Source organism: Taudactylus pleione, unplaced genomic scaffold (assembly GCF_031769625.1).
Source record: "Taudactylus pleione unplaced genomic scaffold, aTauple2 ptg000055l, whole genome shotgun sequence".
Lineage (NCBI taxonomy): Eukaryota > Metazoa > Chordata > Amphibia > Anura > Myobatrachidae > Taudactylus > Taudactylus pleione.
The window spans coordinates 1,620,824-1,643,222 of NW_028284457.1; the positions used below are offsets into that span (position 1 = coordinate 1,620,824).

General features: G+C 40.8%; 1 protein-coding gene across 1 annotated transcript in view; it reads left to right on the plus strand.

Moving 5' to 3' along the window:
- The window catches only part of STPG2 (sperm tail PG-rich repeat containing 2), a 975,224-nt gene that overhangs the window by 949,978 nt on the left and 2,847 nt on the right, over positions 1-22,399 (plus strand). The window contains exon 13 of the mRNA XM_088464461.1: positions 17,034-17,191. Coding sequence (XP_088320587.1) covers positions 17,034-17,168 — 135 coding nt within the window. The 3' untranslated portion in view covers positions 17,169-17,191. The remainder of the gene's footprint in view (positions 1-17,033; positions 17,192-22,399) is intronic.

Consider the following 22,399-nt stretch of genomic DNA (forward strand, 5'->3'; position numbering starts at 1 on the left):
GCTCTAATAGTGTGTCACACTAATCTACACATTAATATCATCCCTACTGTATCTCACCAGCCTAACAAACTACAGTATTAATGTACAGTACAGTTGGCCTCACAGAGGGCCTACCGGTACCTGTTATGGTGGAAGAGGCTTTGAGGGGGGGAACTTCTTTAGCTCTTTTACTTTCCACCCCTGTAGTCCTCTCCTGTCCTCCGCTTCTCTCTTCACATGGGTCTTCCTCTCTTCAGACCTGTTGGTCTACTGTAGGTAGGGTTTAATGTTCCGTTGGCCTCACATAGGGCCTATCTGTTATGGTGGAAGAGGCTGTTGGGGGGAACTTCTTTAGCTCTTTTGCTTTCCACCCCTTTAGTCCTCTCCTGTCCTCAGCTTCTTTCTTCTGCCGCTGCCACGTCCTGGACAGCGGCGCCGCCGGGTCTTCCTGTCTTCTGACAAGTCCCTTCAAGTCGTGTTTGTTGATTGAAGATCTGTACGTGTCCTTTATCCGGGTAAGTTCTTCTTTTCCAATCCTGAATCCTGTCCGGCATCTTGAGAGGATATCTTCTCTTAAATTGTTGGGGATTGGCACTTTCTTCCGACTGCCATCAAAGTTCACCCGCTTGGTCCAATTGCAATACAGGTCGTAGGGCACGTGTTCTTGAAATATTGCTTGCGCATATCGATGCATCTCACAATTGACAGCTCTGTAAATTTAATTGTCCTTGTCAACATTGATTACAGCCAGTGGTATATCCGGTAAGGGTGTTCCAAATACAGTCAGTGGTGCTGGGGTGCTCGACATGACAGGCATTCCTGGTGAAAGTACAGGCATGCTTGCATTGCTAATCCTCGATTCTTCAACTGACCGTTCAGACAGGCGATTGATGCCACTGGTGTACTCTCCCACTGAGGCAGGCTGCATGATGGCACTGGTGTCATGTCCAAGATGCCACTGTATTGTCCATATCTAGCAAGTGGAAGGATGGGTCAGTCTCCAAGTTGACATCGTCGTCGTTATCCTCAGGCTCAAATTCATCCGGTGTGACCATTTCATACTGGATTGCCTGGTCATGTCTCTTCCTGGTACTCTGGGCAGTGGCCTCTTGCCATTCTTCTTTACTTTGCCGGATTGCTTCTTTCATTGCTTCTGCAATGGTGTCCTTCAGCCCTTCCTTTAGCTCTTCTTTCAAGTTGTCAATTTTCGCTTCCAGATGACCAACTTTTCCCATGAGGTCTCTCACCATCCTAGCACAGCTACATGTGCATGCATTATCTTCTTGGAATGACAGTTTTCGATGAGTTGGTGAGTGGGATACATCTTCAACAAGAGGCTCAAAGGTGTCCAGTTCTTCAGGTCCATAAATCACTGGTGTTTCCTCCTAGTTCTGGACGTTCATGGGTTGCTCCACGTTCCCTGGTCCATTTTCTCCTATGTCCAGTTGCAAACTGTTGTTCTTCAGCTTTGCATTCTTCCTTGCCTTGACTAGAAGAGGTACCTTCAAATTTTCGTTACCTGTTTTCTTCTTGGAAGGTTTGCTTGTAGACAGTTGTGGGACTAGTGCACTCAGCCTTCTGGTCATTGGAAGTGGGCAAGATGAGTTTCCGGTGTTGTAAAAACCTTTGCTCTTTAGCATTTTGACAGTTCGGTGCACTCTGAAATACACAAGTATAAAGACACTAATACAATCTTAAGTAAAATAGTGGAAATACATGTACTGTATACAGTAAATGTTTCACATTACAACCCTGTAAACAATTACAGTACTCATACTACACTTTCAAGAATGTGCTGCTACTGTACTCTATACAACTCCAGTAATAACCCTATCACACAGAAAAGCAAATTGAAGTACTGTAGCATTTACAGTAAAGCACTTTACTGTACTGATCAGATTTTTACTGTGTGAAAGGGTCACTTTGACGTTACATTTAACCTGGGTCGGAGACCTGGTCATTTCGACGTACAGTACTGTACAGTACCGGTATGTTGACCCTTTCACACAGAATAAATGCTCGTGTCTATCTGCAAATCAATGGCTAAAAGTGCTACTGTACTGTATGCCCAGTAATTTGTTTGTCTGTGCCAAAAAGGGTACAAAGCGGGAGCATCAAAAAAACCTGTGCTTCAAATGCCGGATAAAGACAGTACTGTACTTTACTTTCAGTTTTAGTTTAAAAGTTGTTTTCAGTGTTTTTTTTCAACAGTAAATATACCGTAGATTCAATCAAATACAGTACATACGGTACAGTACTGTACACAGTACTAAGCAGTGTTAGTAGACAGTGAAAAGAGATACAGTACTGTAAGGTACCGTACAGTACTACACCAACCAATCAGTTCCCAACTGTAATTTTTTAACGTTGCATTTGAATAATTACATTTGGGAGCTGATTGGTTGGTAAAGTACCTTACAGTATCTCTTTTCACTGTCTCCTAACACTGTGTGTGTGTTATACAGTATATACAGGTAAATATAGGAGATTACAGCGCCAACTGTTAAAGCACTAACCAATATTGTGAGATTGTATAGAGGCACAAGATAATAAATATGATAAATAATACAGGTGTCTAAAAAACACTCCCTAATTATATACTGTACAGTACTGTACTGTACGGTAGGTGTCAGCTCATCAGTAATAAAATGACAATGGTGATTTATCAGTAATAAAGGGCCAAATGTAATAGGGTGAGAGTTTAGAAAATGTGAGAGTTTAGCAGTAAACTATCACATTGGTTGAGTTTTAACTTCAAAATGGGAAAACATCTGACTGAGATTTTAAATTGTGAGAGTTTTTTAAGTCTAAAAAAAATGCAAGTACGCTCTGTTACTTTGTTTTTGGACTTTATTACATTAGCAAAGTTTAAAAAGTGTCAGAAACTCTCACTTTTCTAAACTCTCACCCTATTACATTTGGTCCAAAATGTGTGAATATCTGAACTGATATACAGTACTGTAAAGTAGAGTGCCAAATGTGCTATTTTTATAACATAAATCAAAACTTAGTGTGTACAGTACCATTAGAACCATTAGTGTAAAAGTTAAATGTGCAAAGTGGTGCAAAAATGCAATGATACAGTACTGTAGGTATAATATGTGCAAATAAGCAACTACGGGGATGGGGCATACCGAGGCAGCGGGATATTAAACAGAAATTTTGCGACTGAAACTAAGATGGCCACTGAGCAAAACAAGATGGTGGCTCCTCCATAAGGCAGTGCACTAGTCAAACATCCCTGGTATAGTGACTTACATTATTCCACACACAATAATGCCCATTACACATTATGCCACACATTCTAATGCCTATTACCAAAGTGCCACTTACTGTACATATTTGCCCGACACCATTGTATGCCCCACAGCAAGCCTTCTAATTACTTTAAAATTACCTACTCATTGCCAGGGGGATTTCATGCTCATTGCCAGGGAGTTTCACGGGAGCAGATGCAGCTTTCAGCATCTTCTCCAGAAACTTCTGCTGGCCTAACAGACACTAAAGGTCCAGTAAGGACCTCTAGCATCTGTCTCCTCCTTGGCGGTGGCCATTTTTGGATGGCCATTTTCTGACTCTCCAGCCCCCAAGCCCCCGTGAGTAATTTTTTTCACCCCCTGCATTCTGGCACCCGGTGCACATCTAGCCACCCCCCCTATTTGCGGCCCTGAGTAATGTATGTACAGTATTGCACTGATTCCCAACCGTGGTCCTCAAGGCACACAAACAGTTCTGTTATTAGTGATATCCATGCTTAAGCACAGATGATTCAATCAAAGTAAGTGAGATACTAATTAAGTCACCTAGGCTCAAGTATGGCTATTCTTAAAACATAGACTGTTAGTGTGCCTTGAGGACCGTGGTTGGGAAACCCTGCAGTACTGTATAATGTACATTAAAAAAATGTGTTCATAAATTTGCCTGTGGCCTCTTTTTTCCTATTTTTACTGTTGTTGTGTATTTATTTAGTTAAAGCTCAGACAGAGATAAAATTGTAGATAAATACACCAACCAATCAGATCCTAACTGTCACTTTACAGGCTGTGTTTGAAAAATGACAGTTACTGTAGTAGCTAATTGGTTGGTGCTACTGTATTTACAGTTTCTCCAATTTTATCTCTCTCCAAGCTTTATTAAATCACCCCTTTAAGAGTGGTGTGCAATTAATAAAAGTAAATATGGGTGACTTACTGTGCTGTATTTTCTTACCGTATTGTTGCTACAGTATCAAATTTAAATACAGTATACTGTACTTTATGCACAGAACCAAGAAAAGACAGAACACGATGTACTGTATAGAAATAAAATTTTAATAAAAGTCAAAAATAAACAAAAGTAAAGTAAACAAAAAAATTAAAAATAAATCTACCAAGTGGTGGGCCATCGGGCGATACAGCCCTAAATAAAATACTATTTGTTCTGTAGGGAGAAAAAAAGGGTACAGTATTACAACACTCATATACAATATTGTACAATCTTGACACTACTGTAAATACTGTACTCTACTGTACCTCAAGTCAGGCATGGTCCCTGCCTCCCTTGGGGTCCCTGATGGAAGACTGTATTGGAAAAAAATATATTCACATTAACAGTGCTCTATTTACCATTATATGGTATGGTGCTACTGTACATGGTTTGGCTACTGTAGCTCCTAACAAAGTACTGTACAGTACATAAACGAACAAAACAATACAATGGCTACAGTACTGTACACTAAAACAATGCAGGAAAAGTAGTGTACAGTCTAAACATTGCTACACCAAAGGTCATTATACTGACTGAAGCTTCAGGCTGGCAGACAGAGGGATACTTAGGTGCGGAGTAGATACAGTACAGTAACCTCCCACAATTTAATGACTATTACTATACAGTATGTGCAAAGCATGTTTGCAGATGATTGATGACCCTGCACTGAACAACTGCTTGTTCAGAGTAGGCTCATAACATAATGACAAATGACTGCACAATTTCAATGTCGTAATCATGCAGTGGTTGTCATATCTTTAAGTGGATGGGCATCTTTAGAGTGATGTCCTTTCTAAAAAAAATAAAAACACAAAGTGTGTAAGGAGAAGAGGTTGGAGATGCATCTTTGTAGTACAGAAGAGAGAGAGAAAGAGACACTGAAAATGAAAAAAAAGGAGAGAGAGACAGTACAGTTGAAGACAATGTACAGTTGTGTAGGGTACAGTACTTACACGGCCTGTGAGGCCTGCTTGGCCCGTGTTCCAGCAACTGGACGGTGGGGGCCATGGCTGGGGCCTTCCATGTTCCCGCACTGTGGGGAAAAAAAACAACAATATTCCTGTTACACAAGTACAGAAAGAATTAGTGTGTAAAGAAAAGTTGGAGATGGGTCTTTGGAGTACAGGAGGAAGAGAGGCACTGTAAAAAGGAGAGCAATACAGTAGAACACAATGTACAGTTCAGTAGTGCACGGTAATTACTCAGGGTGGCAAGCTGCCTTTTAAACGTTTCAAAGGGCTGGGGCTCTTCAGTTGGTGATGCTGTTAAAAAAAATTATGTTACTGTTACAAAAGTACAGAAGAGGGAGGGAGAAAAAGAGGGAGGGTGGGAGAAAAAGGGAGAGAGAGAAAAAGAGGGAGGGAGAGAGAAAAAGAGGGAGGGAGAGAAAAAGAAAGAGAGGTGTCAAGAGAGAGACTGACAAGGGACAAAAAGGAGAGAGATACAGTGCTGTAGAAAACAATGTGGTGTACTGTACTTACGCGGCATGGAGAGGTCACTGGGGCCAGGTGATGATGGTGGTGATGGTGGTGATGGTGGTGGTAGGACTGTGGAAAAAGAACAGTTTCCATCAAAACCATTTGGAAACAAATAAACTATAAATCTTGAACAAAGCCTCCATAACAACAAAAACAAACACAGAAAGAGGGAGAAAAAGAGAGAGAGAGGGAGGGGGAGGGGGAGGGAGAGAAAGAAAGAGAGAGAGAGGGGAAGAGGGAGGGAGAGAAAGACAGAGAGGGAGAGAGAAAGAGAAAGAGAGAGAGACTGACAAGGGAAAAAAAGGAGAGAGATACAGTGCTGTAGAAAACAATGTGGTGTACTGTACTTCATGGAGAAGCCACTGGGGCCAGGTGATGATGATGATGGTGGTGGTGGTAGGACTGTGGAAAAAGAACAGTTTCCATCAAAACCATTTGGAAACAAATAAACTGTATAAATCTTGCACAGAGCCTCCATAACAACAAAAACAAACAGAGAAAGAGGGAGAAAAAGAGAGAGAGAGAGAGAGAGAGAGAGAGAGGGAGGGGGAGAGGGAGATGGAGAAGGAGGGGGAGAGGGAGGGGGAGAGAAAGAAAGAGAGAGAGAGGGGGAGAGGGAGGGAGAGAAAGGCAGAGTGGGAGAGAGAAAGAGAAAGAGAGAGAGACTGACAAGGGAAAAAAAGGAAAGAGATACCATACAGTGCTGTAGAAAACAATGTGGTGTACTGTACTTATGCATCATGGAGAAGCCACTGGGGCCAGGTGATGATGGTTGTGGTGGTGGTGGTGGTGGTGGTGGTAGGACTGTGGAAAAAGAAAAGTTTCCGTCAAAACCATTTGGAAACAAATAAACTGTATAAATCTTGAACAGAGCCTCCATAACAACAAAAACAAACACAGAAAGAGGGAGAAAAAGAGATAGAGAGATAGAGGGGGAGGGAGAGAGAGAGGGGGAGGGGGAGGGAGAGAGAGAGGGGGAGAGGGAGGGAGGGGGAGAGGGAGGGAGAGGGAGCGGGGCAGAGGAAGGGAGAGAAAGACAGAGAGGGAAAGAGAAAGAGAGAGAGAAGAGAGAGAAAGAGAGACAAAGGGAGATAGAGAAAAAGATACAGTCCTGTACTTACAGAGAGGGAGAGAGAGAGGGGGAGAGGGAGGGAGAGAGACAGAGGGGGAGAGGGAGAGAAAAAAAGATAGAGGGAGAGAGAGAAAGAGAGAGAAAGAAAGAGAAAGTGAAAAAAAAGAGAAAAAGAGAGAGAGGGAGAGAGAAAGAGAGAGAGAAAGAGAGAGAGAGAGAGGGAGAGAGAAAGAGAGAGCGAGAAAAAGAGAGAAAAAGAGAGACAAAGGGAGAGAGAGAAAAAGATACACTACTGTACTTACCTGGCATGGGGAGGCCAGGGAGCTGTGCCTCCAGTTGTTCCTGCTTGAATTTTTTTACTGTGTGTTTAAGAAAAAAACGATTATACGGTAGAAAGAACAATACCTCAATAACACCAATACAAACACACAAAAAACGAGAGTGATACAGTAGAGGACAATGTACAGTACTGTATACTGTAGTAGTGTAAGGTACAGTGCTTACGCGGGCAAAAACCTAAATTTGGGTCAGTGGGGGGCTGGCGCCAGGGCTTTCCTTGTTGCAGAACTGTGGGGGGAAAAAACAGAATGTTCCTGTTACACAAGTACAGTAGAGAAAGAATTACAGTAGGGCCTGATTCAGATCCGCGCGCAACCGGGTCGATTGTCCGGCAGTGCGCACGCGAGCCCCGGAGCAAGTGAGATGGGTCTTTGTAGTATGGGAGGGAGACAGAGACACTGTGAAAGTAATAAAAGGAGTGCGATACAGTAGAAGACAATGTACAGTAGTGTACGGTACAGTACTTACACAAAATGGATTGCCTCCTTTTCCATGCCTCTATGGTTGGCTGGTGCCCTTCTGTGCCTTGCACTGTGGGTAAAAAAAAATTGTCATTTTGCATGAAAACAATATTGAAAAATGTAAATAATTCAGCCTGACAGTACTATTACTACTGTATTATTACACTTTACTGACAGTATCCACTTAATGTAGAGTGTGGGACATGGGCATTAGACCAGGTACTGTATACAGTATATGAGGCGATATTGTTCGTCACAGTGCCGGCGTTGTCAAGTGTACTCTATGCACATTTACTGATGCCAGCAGCAAAGAAAGACAAGGGGTTGGGAGGGTTAACAATATCCATAGATTGACCTGCATGTACAGCCCACTGCGGATATCGTTGATGCCTTGGGGGAGCGCGCACACGCATCCTTGGTGATTTACTGCATACAGTACACACTAGAGGATATGAACAACACTGTATAATGTACTGTACTGTATCATTGAACAATATTGTTAGCGTTCATCCAAATCGTCTAGCGTGTATGCACCTAAAGACAGGTCACCGAAATATACTGTACAGTACTGGAAAATAAGAAAAACACAAGGGCAGAAAGAATTAGCTTGTATTGAGAAGAGGTTGGAGATGCGTGGAGAGAGAGACAGTAAGTATACAGTGGTAGAACAATGTAATGTACACTACTGTACTTACAGATCGGGGCAGGGCTGCTGCCTTCCTCCACTACAAAGCAGTCTTCTGTGTGTCAAAGAAAAACAAATGTTGACAAGTCAAAAAATTAATGAAAACACATGAGAGAGAGAAAAAAAAAGAGAAAGAGAACAATGTACTGTAGTGTACAGTACTGTACTTACGCAGACTGGGAGAAAAAAACAACATGTAATTTTCCCTGAAAACACACGAGAGAGTGAGATAAAGAGAGAGGGAGAAAGGGAGAGAGAGAGGGAGAGAGACAGAGACAGAGAGAGAGAGGGAGGGAGAGAGGGAGGGAGAGAGAGAAAGAAAGAGAGAGATGGAGAGAGAGAGAGAAAGAGAGGGGAGAGGGAGGGAGAGAGAAAGATAGAGGGGGAGAGGGGGATAGAGAAAGAGAGAAAGGGAGAGAAAGAAAAAGAGAGAGAGAAAAAAAAGAGAGAAAGAGACAGAGAAAGAAACAGAGAGAGAGAAAAAGAGAGAGAGAGAGAAAAAGAGAAAGAGAGAGAGAAACAGAGGGAGACAGGGAGAGAGAGAGAAAAGAGAGAAAGAGAAAAACAGAGGGAAAGAGGGAGAGAGAAAGAGAGAGAGAGAGGGGGAAACAGAGGGAGACAGGGAGAGAGAGAGAGAAAAAGAGAAAAAAACAGGAAAAGAGAGAAAGAAAAAGAGAGTGAGAAAAATGAAAGAGAGAGATAGAGAGAGAGAAGCAGAGGGATACAGGGAGAGAGAGACAGAAAGAGAGAGAGAGAAAAACAGAGGGAGAGAGAAAGAGAGAAAGATAGAGAGAGAGAGAGAAAGAGAGAGAGAGAGAAAGAGAGAGAGAGATACAGTACTGTAGAAAAAAATGTGGTGTACTGTACTTACGCGGCAAGGGGCTTATAGCCTCCTCATCAATGACGAGTCTGTGTGTACAGTAAAAGAAAAAAAATATTATACAAAAAATAAAAAAGGCAGTAGCATGACACTATTGTGTCCATACTGTAACTGTTTTAATCATTACCACTGTCATTTGAGGAGGAGGCTGCAGAAGGTGGTGGTGGTGGTGGAGGTAGGACTGTGGAAAAAGAACACTGTACTGTCAGTTTCCCTCAAAACCATTTTGAAACAAATAAACTGTACAAATCTTGACCAGATACTCCATAACACCAAAAACAAACACACAAATGAGAGAGAGAGAGAGCACATGTACTGTAGTGTGTACTGTACTTACTTCTACAATTCAGCCCCCTGGGCCCGACTGCTGGCGGTGGTGGTGGTGGCGGCGGTGGTGGTGATGGCGGCGGTGGTGGTGATGGTGCTGTCGGCACAGGGGGGGCTTCTCGCCCTGTGGGGAAAAATACATGTCGTCATTAAGGAGAATTTGAAAACAAGAGTTCAGACCTCTATTCCAAATTGGAGAGGGATTACGGTACAGTACTGTAGATGGCCTTAGGGAATTAGCTATTGATTAAAATACAAACCAATACAGTATACTGTAGTACAAAAACTACTGTAGTCTGTGAAGCTGGCATTGGGCCCAACATAAAACAGAATGGAACTGTACTGTATAAAAAAATATACAGTACAGTAAAGTACTGTATGACCAAGTGGTGCAACGTCACACAGAGGCTTTGTGGGTTGCACTGTCGCCACCCCATGAGCTGTACAAGATGGCACAAAAGATGGTGATAGCGATGTGGGCCCAATTGCCAGCAATGGAAACCCGGCAGTGCCTTTCCAGCTTCAACGAAGCATTCGAGGCACTGCCGGGTCTCCCAGTCATGCACATGCGCATGACACTGGAGCCCATCGCTGGCAGCGTTAAGCTGCCAGCAACCCAGCGGAGGACCTCACTGAGGACTTTGCGGGACATCGCCGGAGGGGTAAGTACAGTATTACTAAATACCAGTGGAATTTTAGTTTGTATCACACACAGTGATACTAAACGAAAATTCCCGCTGGTATTTCCCTTCGTTTGTAAATGGGGCACAGAGTGAGAAGTGATAAGATACCAGCCAATCAGCTCCCAAATTTCATTTTTCAAACACAGCCTGTGAGATGACAGTTGGGAGCTGATTAGAGACCCCTGAATCTGTCCGTGACGTACAATAATAATGTCAGACTTAAAGGGGGCAGGCCCAGCACAGATAAATAGTGTGTACAGTACTGTAGGTTAACATAGATTTGGTCGCCAGGCATTAGAATGGTGGATCAATCAACTTGCATTTTGTTACTGTAGGTTTATTATACAAACAAGCCATGTCGACCAATAGTGTGTCACCCTTTAGTCCGTGTACAATACAGTACTGTAGATTTAATCACCCTGTCAATCAAATGTCTGCCAGTCATGTCAGTGTGTGGTAACAACTATCAGTCATCATCAGATACTGTAGTATCCAACACCCTACAGTGCAGTGTACAGTACTGTAGAGTATAGTACCGTACCGTATGTCAGAGTTGTGCATTGTACTGTATTTGTTATTGTACAGTATACTGTAATTCATGTGATTATACAGCAATACTGTACTTACTGCGCCTTAGATGCCTCCTTATTCGCTCTAGGCGAGGCCTGTCTCTCCTCAGCAGGTCCGACCACCTGCGCTGAAGGGACCTCACGTTTTGGTGCAGGCCGAAATGCCTGAATATTTCTTCGATTGCATTTCTGTAGGCGAGCTCTTTGTCTAGATTCGTGGCAAATGCTTGGTCCCGCCACTTCACTAGAACAAAGAGGTCGCCAGACAGGTACCTCCTCGCCCTTATTGCAGCCATTTTCAATAGCCAGTGACGCACGACGCATAACGTTCGGCGTACAACGCACGACGCACGAGGCAGGCACTAATTCACTTGTTATGGCAGGCATCTGTGGTGCACTGTATTGTAGTCATAACCGTAGTGGCAAAGTAGTGTGGGCATCACGGGATTGAAAAGTTTCTAAAGTCATGAAATCACTATCACTACATTGTCACAAGTTTGTAGTGTAATGCTATTTTGCACTTCAAACGCACAGTCAGCTTTGAACAAAGAGTGCTCTCTCACTATTGTGTGGGGCAAAATTCAATGGCACGGTCAGTTTTTAATATACAGTACAGACACATTCATAGCAGCACACTAGTTGTCCTAGCAGATGGGGCAGAGCTGACTGCTTACACTAAATGGATTAAACACAGAAAAAAGAAAATTGCCCTCCAGCACACTGCAGATAAATCAAAAATACTTGAATCCTACATGATAATAGAAATTCAGAGGTATTGGTTTACATACATTTGCAAATATATGAAAAAGCGCTGGGCCGTCGTCAAGGCTCCTCTATACCAGCGGCCCTAAAATTAAGGGGTTCACGTCCGAGAAGCAAGGCACCCAAAAAAATTCCAGCAAAGGACCACCCCCAGGGCATCACACGAAAAGGGGAAAAAAGGTGATAGTGAAGTGTTAAAGGATAGGTGTGTAAAGATAAATCAATAAGTGTTAATGAGATGTAAAATAATTAAAATGACATATATAATACACAAACGCATAGAAAAGTGAAAAAATATTCTATGTGAATTAAGTGGTGATGCCATGAGCAAGGTCCAGCCAGAACAATCCCGGGGGCCCCTCTCCCAAACGCTCACCCCAAAATAATTATTGCTACATAATAGTAGCACCCACTCTGGGTCATATAATAACAAATTGATGTACTGCATGATAACAGTACATGTATGAGCTGAGAGCTAACTTACCTTGGAGGTACCCCAAAAAACCTCCACATGGCACTATAAGGATCAGCACTTCCATCTAATGCTGACTCCTTTCATGCCTCCAAACTGCAAGCAAAAAATATGGTAGTTGCTCAATCAGCTTAATATACTACAGGTGCTTGTAAAGGGCGGGGTTTACACTGAACAAAGAAAAAAGAAAATTGCCCTCTAGCACACTGCAGATAAATCAAAAATACTTGAATCCTACATGATAATAGAAATTCAGAGGTATTGGTTTACATACATTTGCAAATATATGAATAAGCGCTGGGCCGTCATCAAGGCTCCTCTATACCAGCATCCCTAAAATTAAGGGGTTCACGTCCGAGAAGCAAGGCACCCAAAAAAATTCCAGCCAAAGACCACCCCCAGGGAATCACACAAAAAGGGAAAAAAGGTGATAGTGAAGTGTTAAAGGATAGGTGTGTAAAGATAAATCAAAAAGTGTTAATGAGATGTAAAAGAATTAAAATGATATAAATAATACACAAACACATAGAAAAGTGGGTGTTTTTGGGTGCCTTGCTTCTCGGACGTGAACCCCTTCATTTTAGGGACACTGGTATAGAGGAGCCTTGACGACAGCCCAGCGCTTATTCATATATTTGCAAATGTATGTAAACCAATACCTCTGAATTTCTATTAGCATGTAGGATTCAAGTATTTTTGATTTATCTGCAGTGTGCTGGAGGGCAATTTTCTTTTTTCTGTGTTCAGTGTAAACCCCGCCCTTTACAAGCACCTGTAGTATATTAAGCTGATAGATCAACTACCATATTTTTTACTAAATGGATTAACAAAGCATCCTTTATTATGGTAATGAGAGGCTCTTGCTTGCTTTGGGGGAAGGGACCTGATGCACTGTGTATGACTCTCGGCCCACTGGGCATGCGCCAGAAATCCCATCGCCACCCTCCTACTGGGCATGCGCCCGCCAGAGATGAAAATTAAACAGCATACCGACTGCAGTAATATAGCAAACTACGCATGCTCAGTGATGATCTTCCATACGCCATGGCATAGCACTACATGGCATATGGCTTGGCGCTACAGATCCCATTTCTAATCCATCGCAGATGGCTGACAGCCACCATAGCACCAACCGTGTAATACAGAGAGCTCTCTCTCATACAGATCCCACTACTACCGTACTTACTGGACATATGAAATTACTATAGTGTTCAAGGTTGGAACAGCATCACCATTGTCACAAGTTTGCGATGCAACGCTATTTTGCGCTTCAAATGCACAGTCAGCGTTGAACACAGAGAGCTCTTTCACAGACAGAAACCACTCTGATACAGTCCAAGAGACATCGCTATAGTGTGTAGGGCTGAGAACGCATCTACATTGTCGCATGTTTGCGTTTTGCGCTTTAGGCACAGCACAGTTTGTAATACAGAGCCATCTCTCTCATTCTATACAGTCCATTCACTACCAGTTTCTGCACGTATGAAATCACTATTGTGTGGTGCAAAATTCAACGGCACATTCAGTTTTTAATATACAGTACAGACACATTCATAGCAGCACAGTAGTTGTCCTAGCATATGGGGGATAATGTCCTTGGCAATGGTCACTATTCGTAGCATTTTTGAGGACACTAGGGTAGAGCTGACTGCTTACACTAAATGGATTAACAAAGCATCCTTTATTATGGTAATGAGAGGCTCTTGATTGCTTTGGGGGAAGGGACCTGATGCACTGTTTATGACTCTCGGCCCACTGGGCATGCACCAGAAATCCCATCACAACCCTCCTACTGGGCATGCGCCCGCCAGAGATAAAAATTCAACAGCATACCGACTGCAGTAATACAGCCAACTGCGCATGCTCAGTGATGATCTTCCATACACCATGGCATAGCACTACATGGCATATGGCTTGGCGCCACAGATCCCATTATAACCCCTCCACTGGGCATGCGCATGAAATCCCATTGCAACCCCTCGAAGCAGACAGCCACCACAGCACAGACATTGACGAAAGTTTTGCACTATTTAAACACACAATCAGTTTCTAATGTCTTACTTTTAAGCAGCCTTTTAAACAACAACACTACAGTATTACCGTACAACACTACTAAAGTAGTTTCACTATAGTGTCCAGAGCAGACAGTGCCAATAAAAAAAATATACAGTATACGGTATATTATTTTCCAGGGATCGAACCTGGGACCATAATTCTTCCAAAGTGATCACCTAACCACTAGCCCACACGACAGCTACAGTGAACCGCACAGAGCGGCCTCATCCGTGTGCACTCCTCCCGCTGCTGTTTTTAATCAAAAAATTGTCATACTGTAATTCATCCCATCTCAGTGAAAGCTGTGCGTGCATCTCATTATTCTACAGTATCGGTTATACCATGATAACAACTCGGGCAACTTCTCTACTGTTCAGTTACTGCACCGTATGTACAATACTGTATGTGCAGTGATTTGCATCCTGTTATAAGATCTTACTGTATGGTACAGTACTGTTCTGTATGTACATTATGTGACATTAAAAATATTGGATGTGCGAACATGCAAATGCTGTGAATGTGATATCCATCCAATTTACTGTAAGTTTAACAGTATGGCATTCAGTACAAGGCATTCAGTACAAATTACAACAGTGGAGCATTCACCACCCAGCGGTTAAGCACTGTATTACATGCAATTACAACAGTGGAGCTCTCGCCACCCAGCGGTTAAGCACTGTATTACATGCCGTAGCATATCCTTCGTTGAAGAATACCACGGTATGCCACAAGTCCATGGCATGACTCAGAGGCCTGCACGCCATGCCACAAGTCCATGGCGTGACTCAGAGGCCTGCACGCCATGCCATGAGCAACAAAATAGCTGGGCAGATCTGTACATCAGTTTCGAGAATTTGAAAAAAGTCCAAATATTAGGTTATTATCTACAAGGAGAGGTGGGCAGTACAGGGGAGGCCTAACCACATCCCCCATTTGCTTTGATCAAACCCCTTCAGCACATACTATAATAATGGTGGCCACAATTGGGTGAGGCTGTGCTCCCATGTGACCATGCCCCACCACCCATACTAAGTTCCAGTGGCTATGCCAGCATTTGTCATATAAACTTGTGATATTGGTGAATTTTCCATTAAAGTGGTAATCTGTTAAAAGAATGGAATTGCCTTATACATGATTGCCACTTTTTGCCACAAATTTAGCAGCAAGCTCTCTCAAATCCCACCATGATTTTCATCTCAGAATATATTACATATACCTTAATGAAAAGGATATATATATATATATATATATATATATATATCATGTACTGGTCTGCGCCTGAAGATCAGTAGTTTCTGCTAAACTCAGTGATGTTAAAATAAGTGTAGTATAACTTAACAATAGACATGGTGTATATTCATACAAATTGAGAAAACAAACACAAATGGAGTTGTAATCCAGGTCCCTTTAATGAGTCACAATGCTCTGGGAAGAGGATTACAGTATTCAATGGTGATTGATTTGACTGGGAGAGGGATGGGAATGTTATATGATGGGGGAACTCTGTAAATGTTCCTCCATATATGTGGTCATAAGACAGTAGCTGCTCTGAAAATGGTCAGAATAATGCGCAGACCAGGATCTGCATTACACTGTCCACAACGTTCTACCCATATCATATGATTAGATACACCTTGCATTTCATTTTATACATACACATACAGGGACAAATGCAGAAGGATTAATATCATTACATACAGTATACATTTATAGCTCCAGTATCTATGTTTATTTCACACTGATCCACCTGTGTGCATATGTATGGATCCATCAGATGTTCATGTTTACATATTATTAATGATTCCATTGGAAGGATGATAATACATATACAGGTGGGAGAAGATGGTAACTCCCACACCCTTGCACACACTATGACTTGCCAACTGCACATCCCCCCTCCCACCAGCATCCTGTACACTACTGAAACCATGCAACACCCCCAGTGATGTACAAATCATGTCACAGTCTGCAGCAATATATTACCCACTTCAAAGATGGTGCCCGCCATTACTCCATGAGAAAGGCTGAATGGCTGACACGCGAAGGAGGACAAGACACCATCAACAAGTTTACTCACCAACCAGGTGAGTAGAGTGGGCAGTCAGCTCAGGACCCTGGCTCCCCCAGTCTGCAGGACCTCACGATACCATGGTACCAGAAGCCACACAACTCCAGGCAGGCGCTGCAGGGACCAGAGCGCAGTTCGCGCAGTTCACTTTCACCGGAATACGGCCCAGACCCACAGATGTCAAAAAGAAAAAATTATCCAAGACACAGAAAAGCTAAGGCCTCAACAGGACTTTTGACTATTGACTGCATTATAAGACTCATGTTTTGACTCCATTCCCGAGGTAAGGAATGCCCCCCCCCCACTGGTCATCCACTTCCCACCCCACACATCCAAGCAGCTACTGTTTTATGACCACATATACCAGGGAACATTTACCAGGTGCCCCCGTCATATAACAATCCCATACCCCTCCCCATCAATTCACTCACCATTGAATAGTGTAATCCTCTTCCAAGAGAACTGTGACTCATTAAAGGTACCTGAATCACAACACCATTTGTGCTTGTTCTCTCATTTTGTATGAATATACACCATGTTTATTGTTAAGTTATACTACATTTATTGTAACATCACTGCGTTTAACATAAACTAGTGATCTACAAGTGCATGCCTATATTTGACATATATTCATGCATGTATATCCTTTTTGTCTTTCCACAATTTAAATAAGAGAATGAGGGAAATCTCCGTCAGGTCCTGTTTGTAACAAAACCACCCCTCCACCCCCACCCCCATCCACAGTGAGCGCCTGGTGCATCTCTCAACTCTGCAAAATATACCTTCATGCTTCTTGGGAAGTAAAATTTATATATTGTTCATGGTGTCTTTAGGTTTTTTGGTGGTTTCTCCAATATAGGCAGGACAAACTGGATACTTTATCATGGAGATCACAAATATTTGGTAGCCCTGTATGACAAATACTACTACATCACACTATCTATGTTTATCTCAACAGCTGAGCCCTATGTTTAAGGACACCGTACTGAAGGGGACATTTAATGCCACTCTACCAAACCCATTGCTGAATGATGTAGAAATCTGTCCACTGAAAGACCAGACAGATAAACAACCATTCTTTTTAAGTGTCTGATTTGATGTAGAAGATTATGATTGGTGAGTACAATTTACAAATATATTGAATCACATTTTTTGTATAGTGGTTATAAGTATAAATCAATGTACAGGGCTTAATGTATGATTTTTTTTAGCCCTTATGAGTCCAATTTTTGAGAGTTAACATACTTCCTCAAACACATAGGGGTATATTTAATAAAGTGAAAGTATTTAGAAATGGAGATTTCTGTCTGATCTCCGAAGACTTTCCGTACAGGCCATATTTTAGTCTCCGCACTGCATAGATGGTTCGTGGTAGGGTCGCCTTCCAGAGATCATCGCTGAATAGGTAACTATTCTAAATCCCTCCTTAAACAGTAGTGTACATCACATCTATATGATGCGATATTGTACAATACTTTATGTGCACATTTATTTATTCTTTATGAATATACCCCATTGAAGTGTGTTCTCCATAAACAACCAAAAACAAGTGGAAAAGGGGTCCTAGACTGCACACCCTAAATATATATAATGGGAGGTGCTACCTGTTGAGACTGTTAATGCAGACACAAAAATAGACAAATCACAAGTGCACAACTCCAAACTACTAATTATATATATAAATACATTTTGCAATAAAATGTTTGCAATAAATAGAGGTTTTTAGCATAATCATGGCCAAGGTTATAGGCCTACCCACCATATCCTGGTAACCTCTGTAGGGTAGGTCCATAACATACAGGGGTTCAAATACAGGGCACAGGACACCCCCAAACCAGCTCAGCCGAGCCACCCCAGGGCATCGCTCTAATGAGAAAGGTGATGTGAAAAGTAAGATAGATAATACTAGCACCAGCTGTATGTATAGAGTAGAAAAGTGAAATGACAAATATAATAAGCATATCAAATGAAAGAAGAAAAAGTATTCCTATATTGGGGCACTCACGGACTTAAGTAGATAATTCACTAAATATCAAAAAAGTTTTACTAAATGATTAATCAGTGTTCCATTATTCACAAAAAATATCATTAAAATATAACTTTTATTATCTCCTGTCAATAAAATAAAATTATTTAGTACAGCGAAATATTATTATTCTCTTTTTATTTTATGTTTAATTATTTTAATAAAATCATTTCTTATGTTACTGCCAATGTAATATCCAGTTATATCAATACAATACTTGTCTCAAAACATTATGTGTTCCATATATCTGAAAACCGGGACCGGTTATATCAAAATAATAGTTATTTCATAACATCTGAGTATCCTGTATATTTGAAACCGGTAGGTGTCTTCCAAACAAGGACAAACGATATATGTCAAATAAAGGTAAGTATATACTCTATATCGTAGGCTCTAATAAGTCACTGCCTACATACAAGTACCTCAAGAGCACTTTAGGGATTAACAGAATCGATCCCATAATTAATATTAGGACTCAAATAATTATAAGTTAGGGCCCCACATACATGTTGTAATTAATGAATGGACAAACAGGTTGATTTAATCATATATCATCCCTTCAGGAATTACTACACATGACATATAGGATGAAATCTAAATACCCACTGTTTGATTAATCGATTATTATTAGGGCTCACAACCAATCCCCTGTGTGATGTATTTTATTTTTCCATTTATTGTTCCAATAAGATTTCTAATCCTTTGTTAGGAGTCACTGCACATCTCATATGTGGTATAGATCTTTCTAGATATAAATGAATCTAATCGATTATTAGTAAATAAATCGATAATTTATTAACGAAGCACTCTTAACTTGCAAATTCATATGTGCACTTATCATCAGTATACCCTCCGTCCAACAAAATTAAATATATTGTAATTTCTAATTATTGATATAAGGCACAGAATTAGGGCAGTGACCTATCTTGCAGGCACAGTCTGGTGAGGCAGTGATATATTGTTACAATGTTGCTATTCAAACTGACACATAGATGCCACTATGTAACAGCAGTCCACGATCCACATTAGATTCACTGAAGCACTCATGCCCAATCATATAGTCCTAATGTCTGACAGACACCTCTCATATTAACATTGACATATTATACATAAAACATTAAACACAGAGCACGCCACACAGTGTGCACCGCATGTCTCCTTACGCGCATTTCGCTAGTGTGCTTAGTCATAGGAGCAACCCATCTGTCGGGTTGTAACAACATATATCCTCATCAACCGCCAATCAGCAATCTCCTTGATGATCGACAGGACTCACAGCCAATCAGCTAAACCTGTCAGTATTTCTATTAGTTAGAGTTATATACACAGAACATGGCTATTCTCTAGTGGAATCGGGAATATGTAATGATCACATTACACCTCCTACTGAACTCCCAACTTCGAGGGGAGTTACAAAATTCCTTTAATCAACAAATCATAAGTATTAAGAGGAGAATTGAAGTAGAGCTATATAGATCGTCTCTACATTAACACATATCCATTATTAGGAAGCCATATATAAACCTGTGTCATCATGTATATTTCATATTTTAATAAACGGATCTTTAATAGTCACTTAATTATTATAGTAATATAAATAATTAGCAATTATAAATTATATTTCATTCTGGATTTCAATACACTGGTCTGTACTCACAACTTGATCCAGTCCTTGCTAAGAGCATTGGGAAAAAAAAGGTCTCAATTAGTTGGAGACGGTCAACTAATCTGAAGGATTAACTAATACATAGCCCCCTTAACAACAATAAGAAAAGAAAACCTGTGGCAGCAGGATCATTTAAATGTGGTAGATGTAAAGTGTGTAGTAACATGTCACGTACTATAGAGTTTGTAGATAAATATAACAAGACACATGGAATACGTGACTTTATTAACTGTAAAACATCAGGAGTGGTATATTGTCTAACATGCCCATGTGATAAAAGGTACATTTTCATGACTACAAGACCTCTAAAACAGAGAGTGTTGGAACATGTGGGAAGTATAAGAAACTCCAAGACTGATCTGTCCAAGTTCAAACAGTTAACGACAGTGGCAAGACACTTTCATGACCAACATCAGATTAACCCAACAGGTTTGAAGGTGTTTGGTATAGAGAGGGTCAATCTAGGGATTAGAGAAGGTAATGTAACAAGGGAATTGTTGAAGAAGGGAATTTTTGTTAGGAGGCCTTTATACGAGAGGATTGAATGAACACATTAATTATGGGGTGTTTTTGCAATAGTTTATTATTTGTGAACCAATAAATAAGGGTAATAGGGTTCTTGGTGTGAGACTCATGGGATTAGTTAATATAGTAATAGTATTAATATTTGTAGAAAGGATGTCAATAACTAGATTAATATCACATTTATTTATTTAATAGTCATTATGTGTAATTCACTATATCACACATTTTTACGGTAATATTTATTGGGGGTACTACACTTTTTATAAGGGCACTAAGATATCACTTTAATTATTCAATTACATATTTATTACAGTACACAATATGATATAGTACACGTATATGAGGCATAATGTTTCACGGTTTAGTGGTTCAGTAACAAATGTTATTTTGGTTGTTGATTGTATTAATTTTTAATTTTTATTGTTAGTCTTTTGTTATTTTATTTCATTTATTTTATGTGCTATTCACTATATATAAAGGTTATTGATATGATTTATTTAAATGATTAGGGTTGGGGTTTATATATAATTTATATATTTAAAAATATTATATTATTTTATTCTACATTTTAAGGGATAGTAGAGTACTGAGATATATAATCAATGAATCACACATATGATGAATATGTGTGTTCATCACTTAGTGAAGGTGTTTAGATTTGGGGTATACACTAATAAGATGTAATATTGGTAATTGTTTTTTTATTTAATTTATTAATTATAGTTTGGAAATTAATTATTGCAATTTAGAATACAATATAAATGTACAATTGGGAATTATTTATATAACTATAAAAATTATAAGATGTTTGATAGGATCACTGGTAAAGTGGTCTGTGGCAGGTACATTTGTCCCAGATTCCTGTCCTATGTGTTCTAAAAAAAAACAGGAGAAGTCTGTGTTGTGAGCAGACTAGAATGTCGGCTTTTGGAAAAGCCGGTTTGGGACCTGGGGGTTGTAGGTGTGAGGAGAGGGTGGGCTCCACCCACGGCCACTCCAGGTTTTGGGCCTTGCATCCTGGTAACAGGTTCATTAGGGCTTCCAGCTGAGAGTGGCCAAGATATGCTTGGTTTGTTTGGGGCTGAGTGTCTCACCTGGGAGAGCAGCTTGGGAGTTTGCTCAGAGACACTTGGAATCCTAGCAGTGAGTACTGTCCTGTGTTTTGTGGCTGGTGAGGGTATTAGGTCCTGCCAGGTTCTTGTAGTGAGGGAATCACTTGTAAAGTTAGTTCCCAGACAGGGCTAGGATTTATGTTTATGTTTTCTTTATGTAATTTCTGATATTGTACAATAGAGACTGGCACCGACCAGCTTGTACTCGCATCCAGAGTTGTGTGCTGTTTCCCGGCTGCTGTGTGTGTAAGGAAGGAGTCCATCTACCCCAGGAGAGGGACCACTAACCCGACTGAATGTCACATATGGTGGAGAATGCGGGCAACTACACACTGAAAGGTGCAGCAAGAAAAAATTTTACATTTAAAATTTAAAGGGACAGACACCAGTTCCTCAGATGAATAAAAACTGTGTCCTTTGAGGTCCATAGAGGTGTTGTCGGCAGATGCTGAGAGAAGCCAGGTTTTGCTACAAACCTACACCTAAGGACAGCATGGAGGACATAGTTAAGGCCTTGCTCCAGTCTAACAAAACTCTGCAAGAAGCTATCAAAGCTCAGCAGGAAACAAACAGGACTCAACAAGTCGCCATAGAGGAAACCTGCCAGGCTTTAAAAGACATGGTACAACATTGGGAATTATTTATATTACTATAATAATTAAGTGACTATTAAATATCCGTTTATTAAAATATGAAATATACATGACACAGGTGATTCATTTATATATGGCTTCCTAATAATCGATATGTGTTAATGTACAGATGATCTATATAGTTCTACTTCAATTCTCCTCTTCATTCTTATGATTTGTTGATGAAAGGAATTTTGTAACTCCCCTCGAAGTTGGGAGTTCAGTAGGAGGTGTAATGTGATCATTACATATTCCCGATTCCACTAGAGAATAGCCATGTTCTGTGTATATAACTCTAACTAATAGAAATTCTGACAGGTTTAGCTGATTGGCTGTGAATCTCGTTGATCATCAAGGAGATTG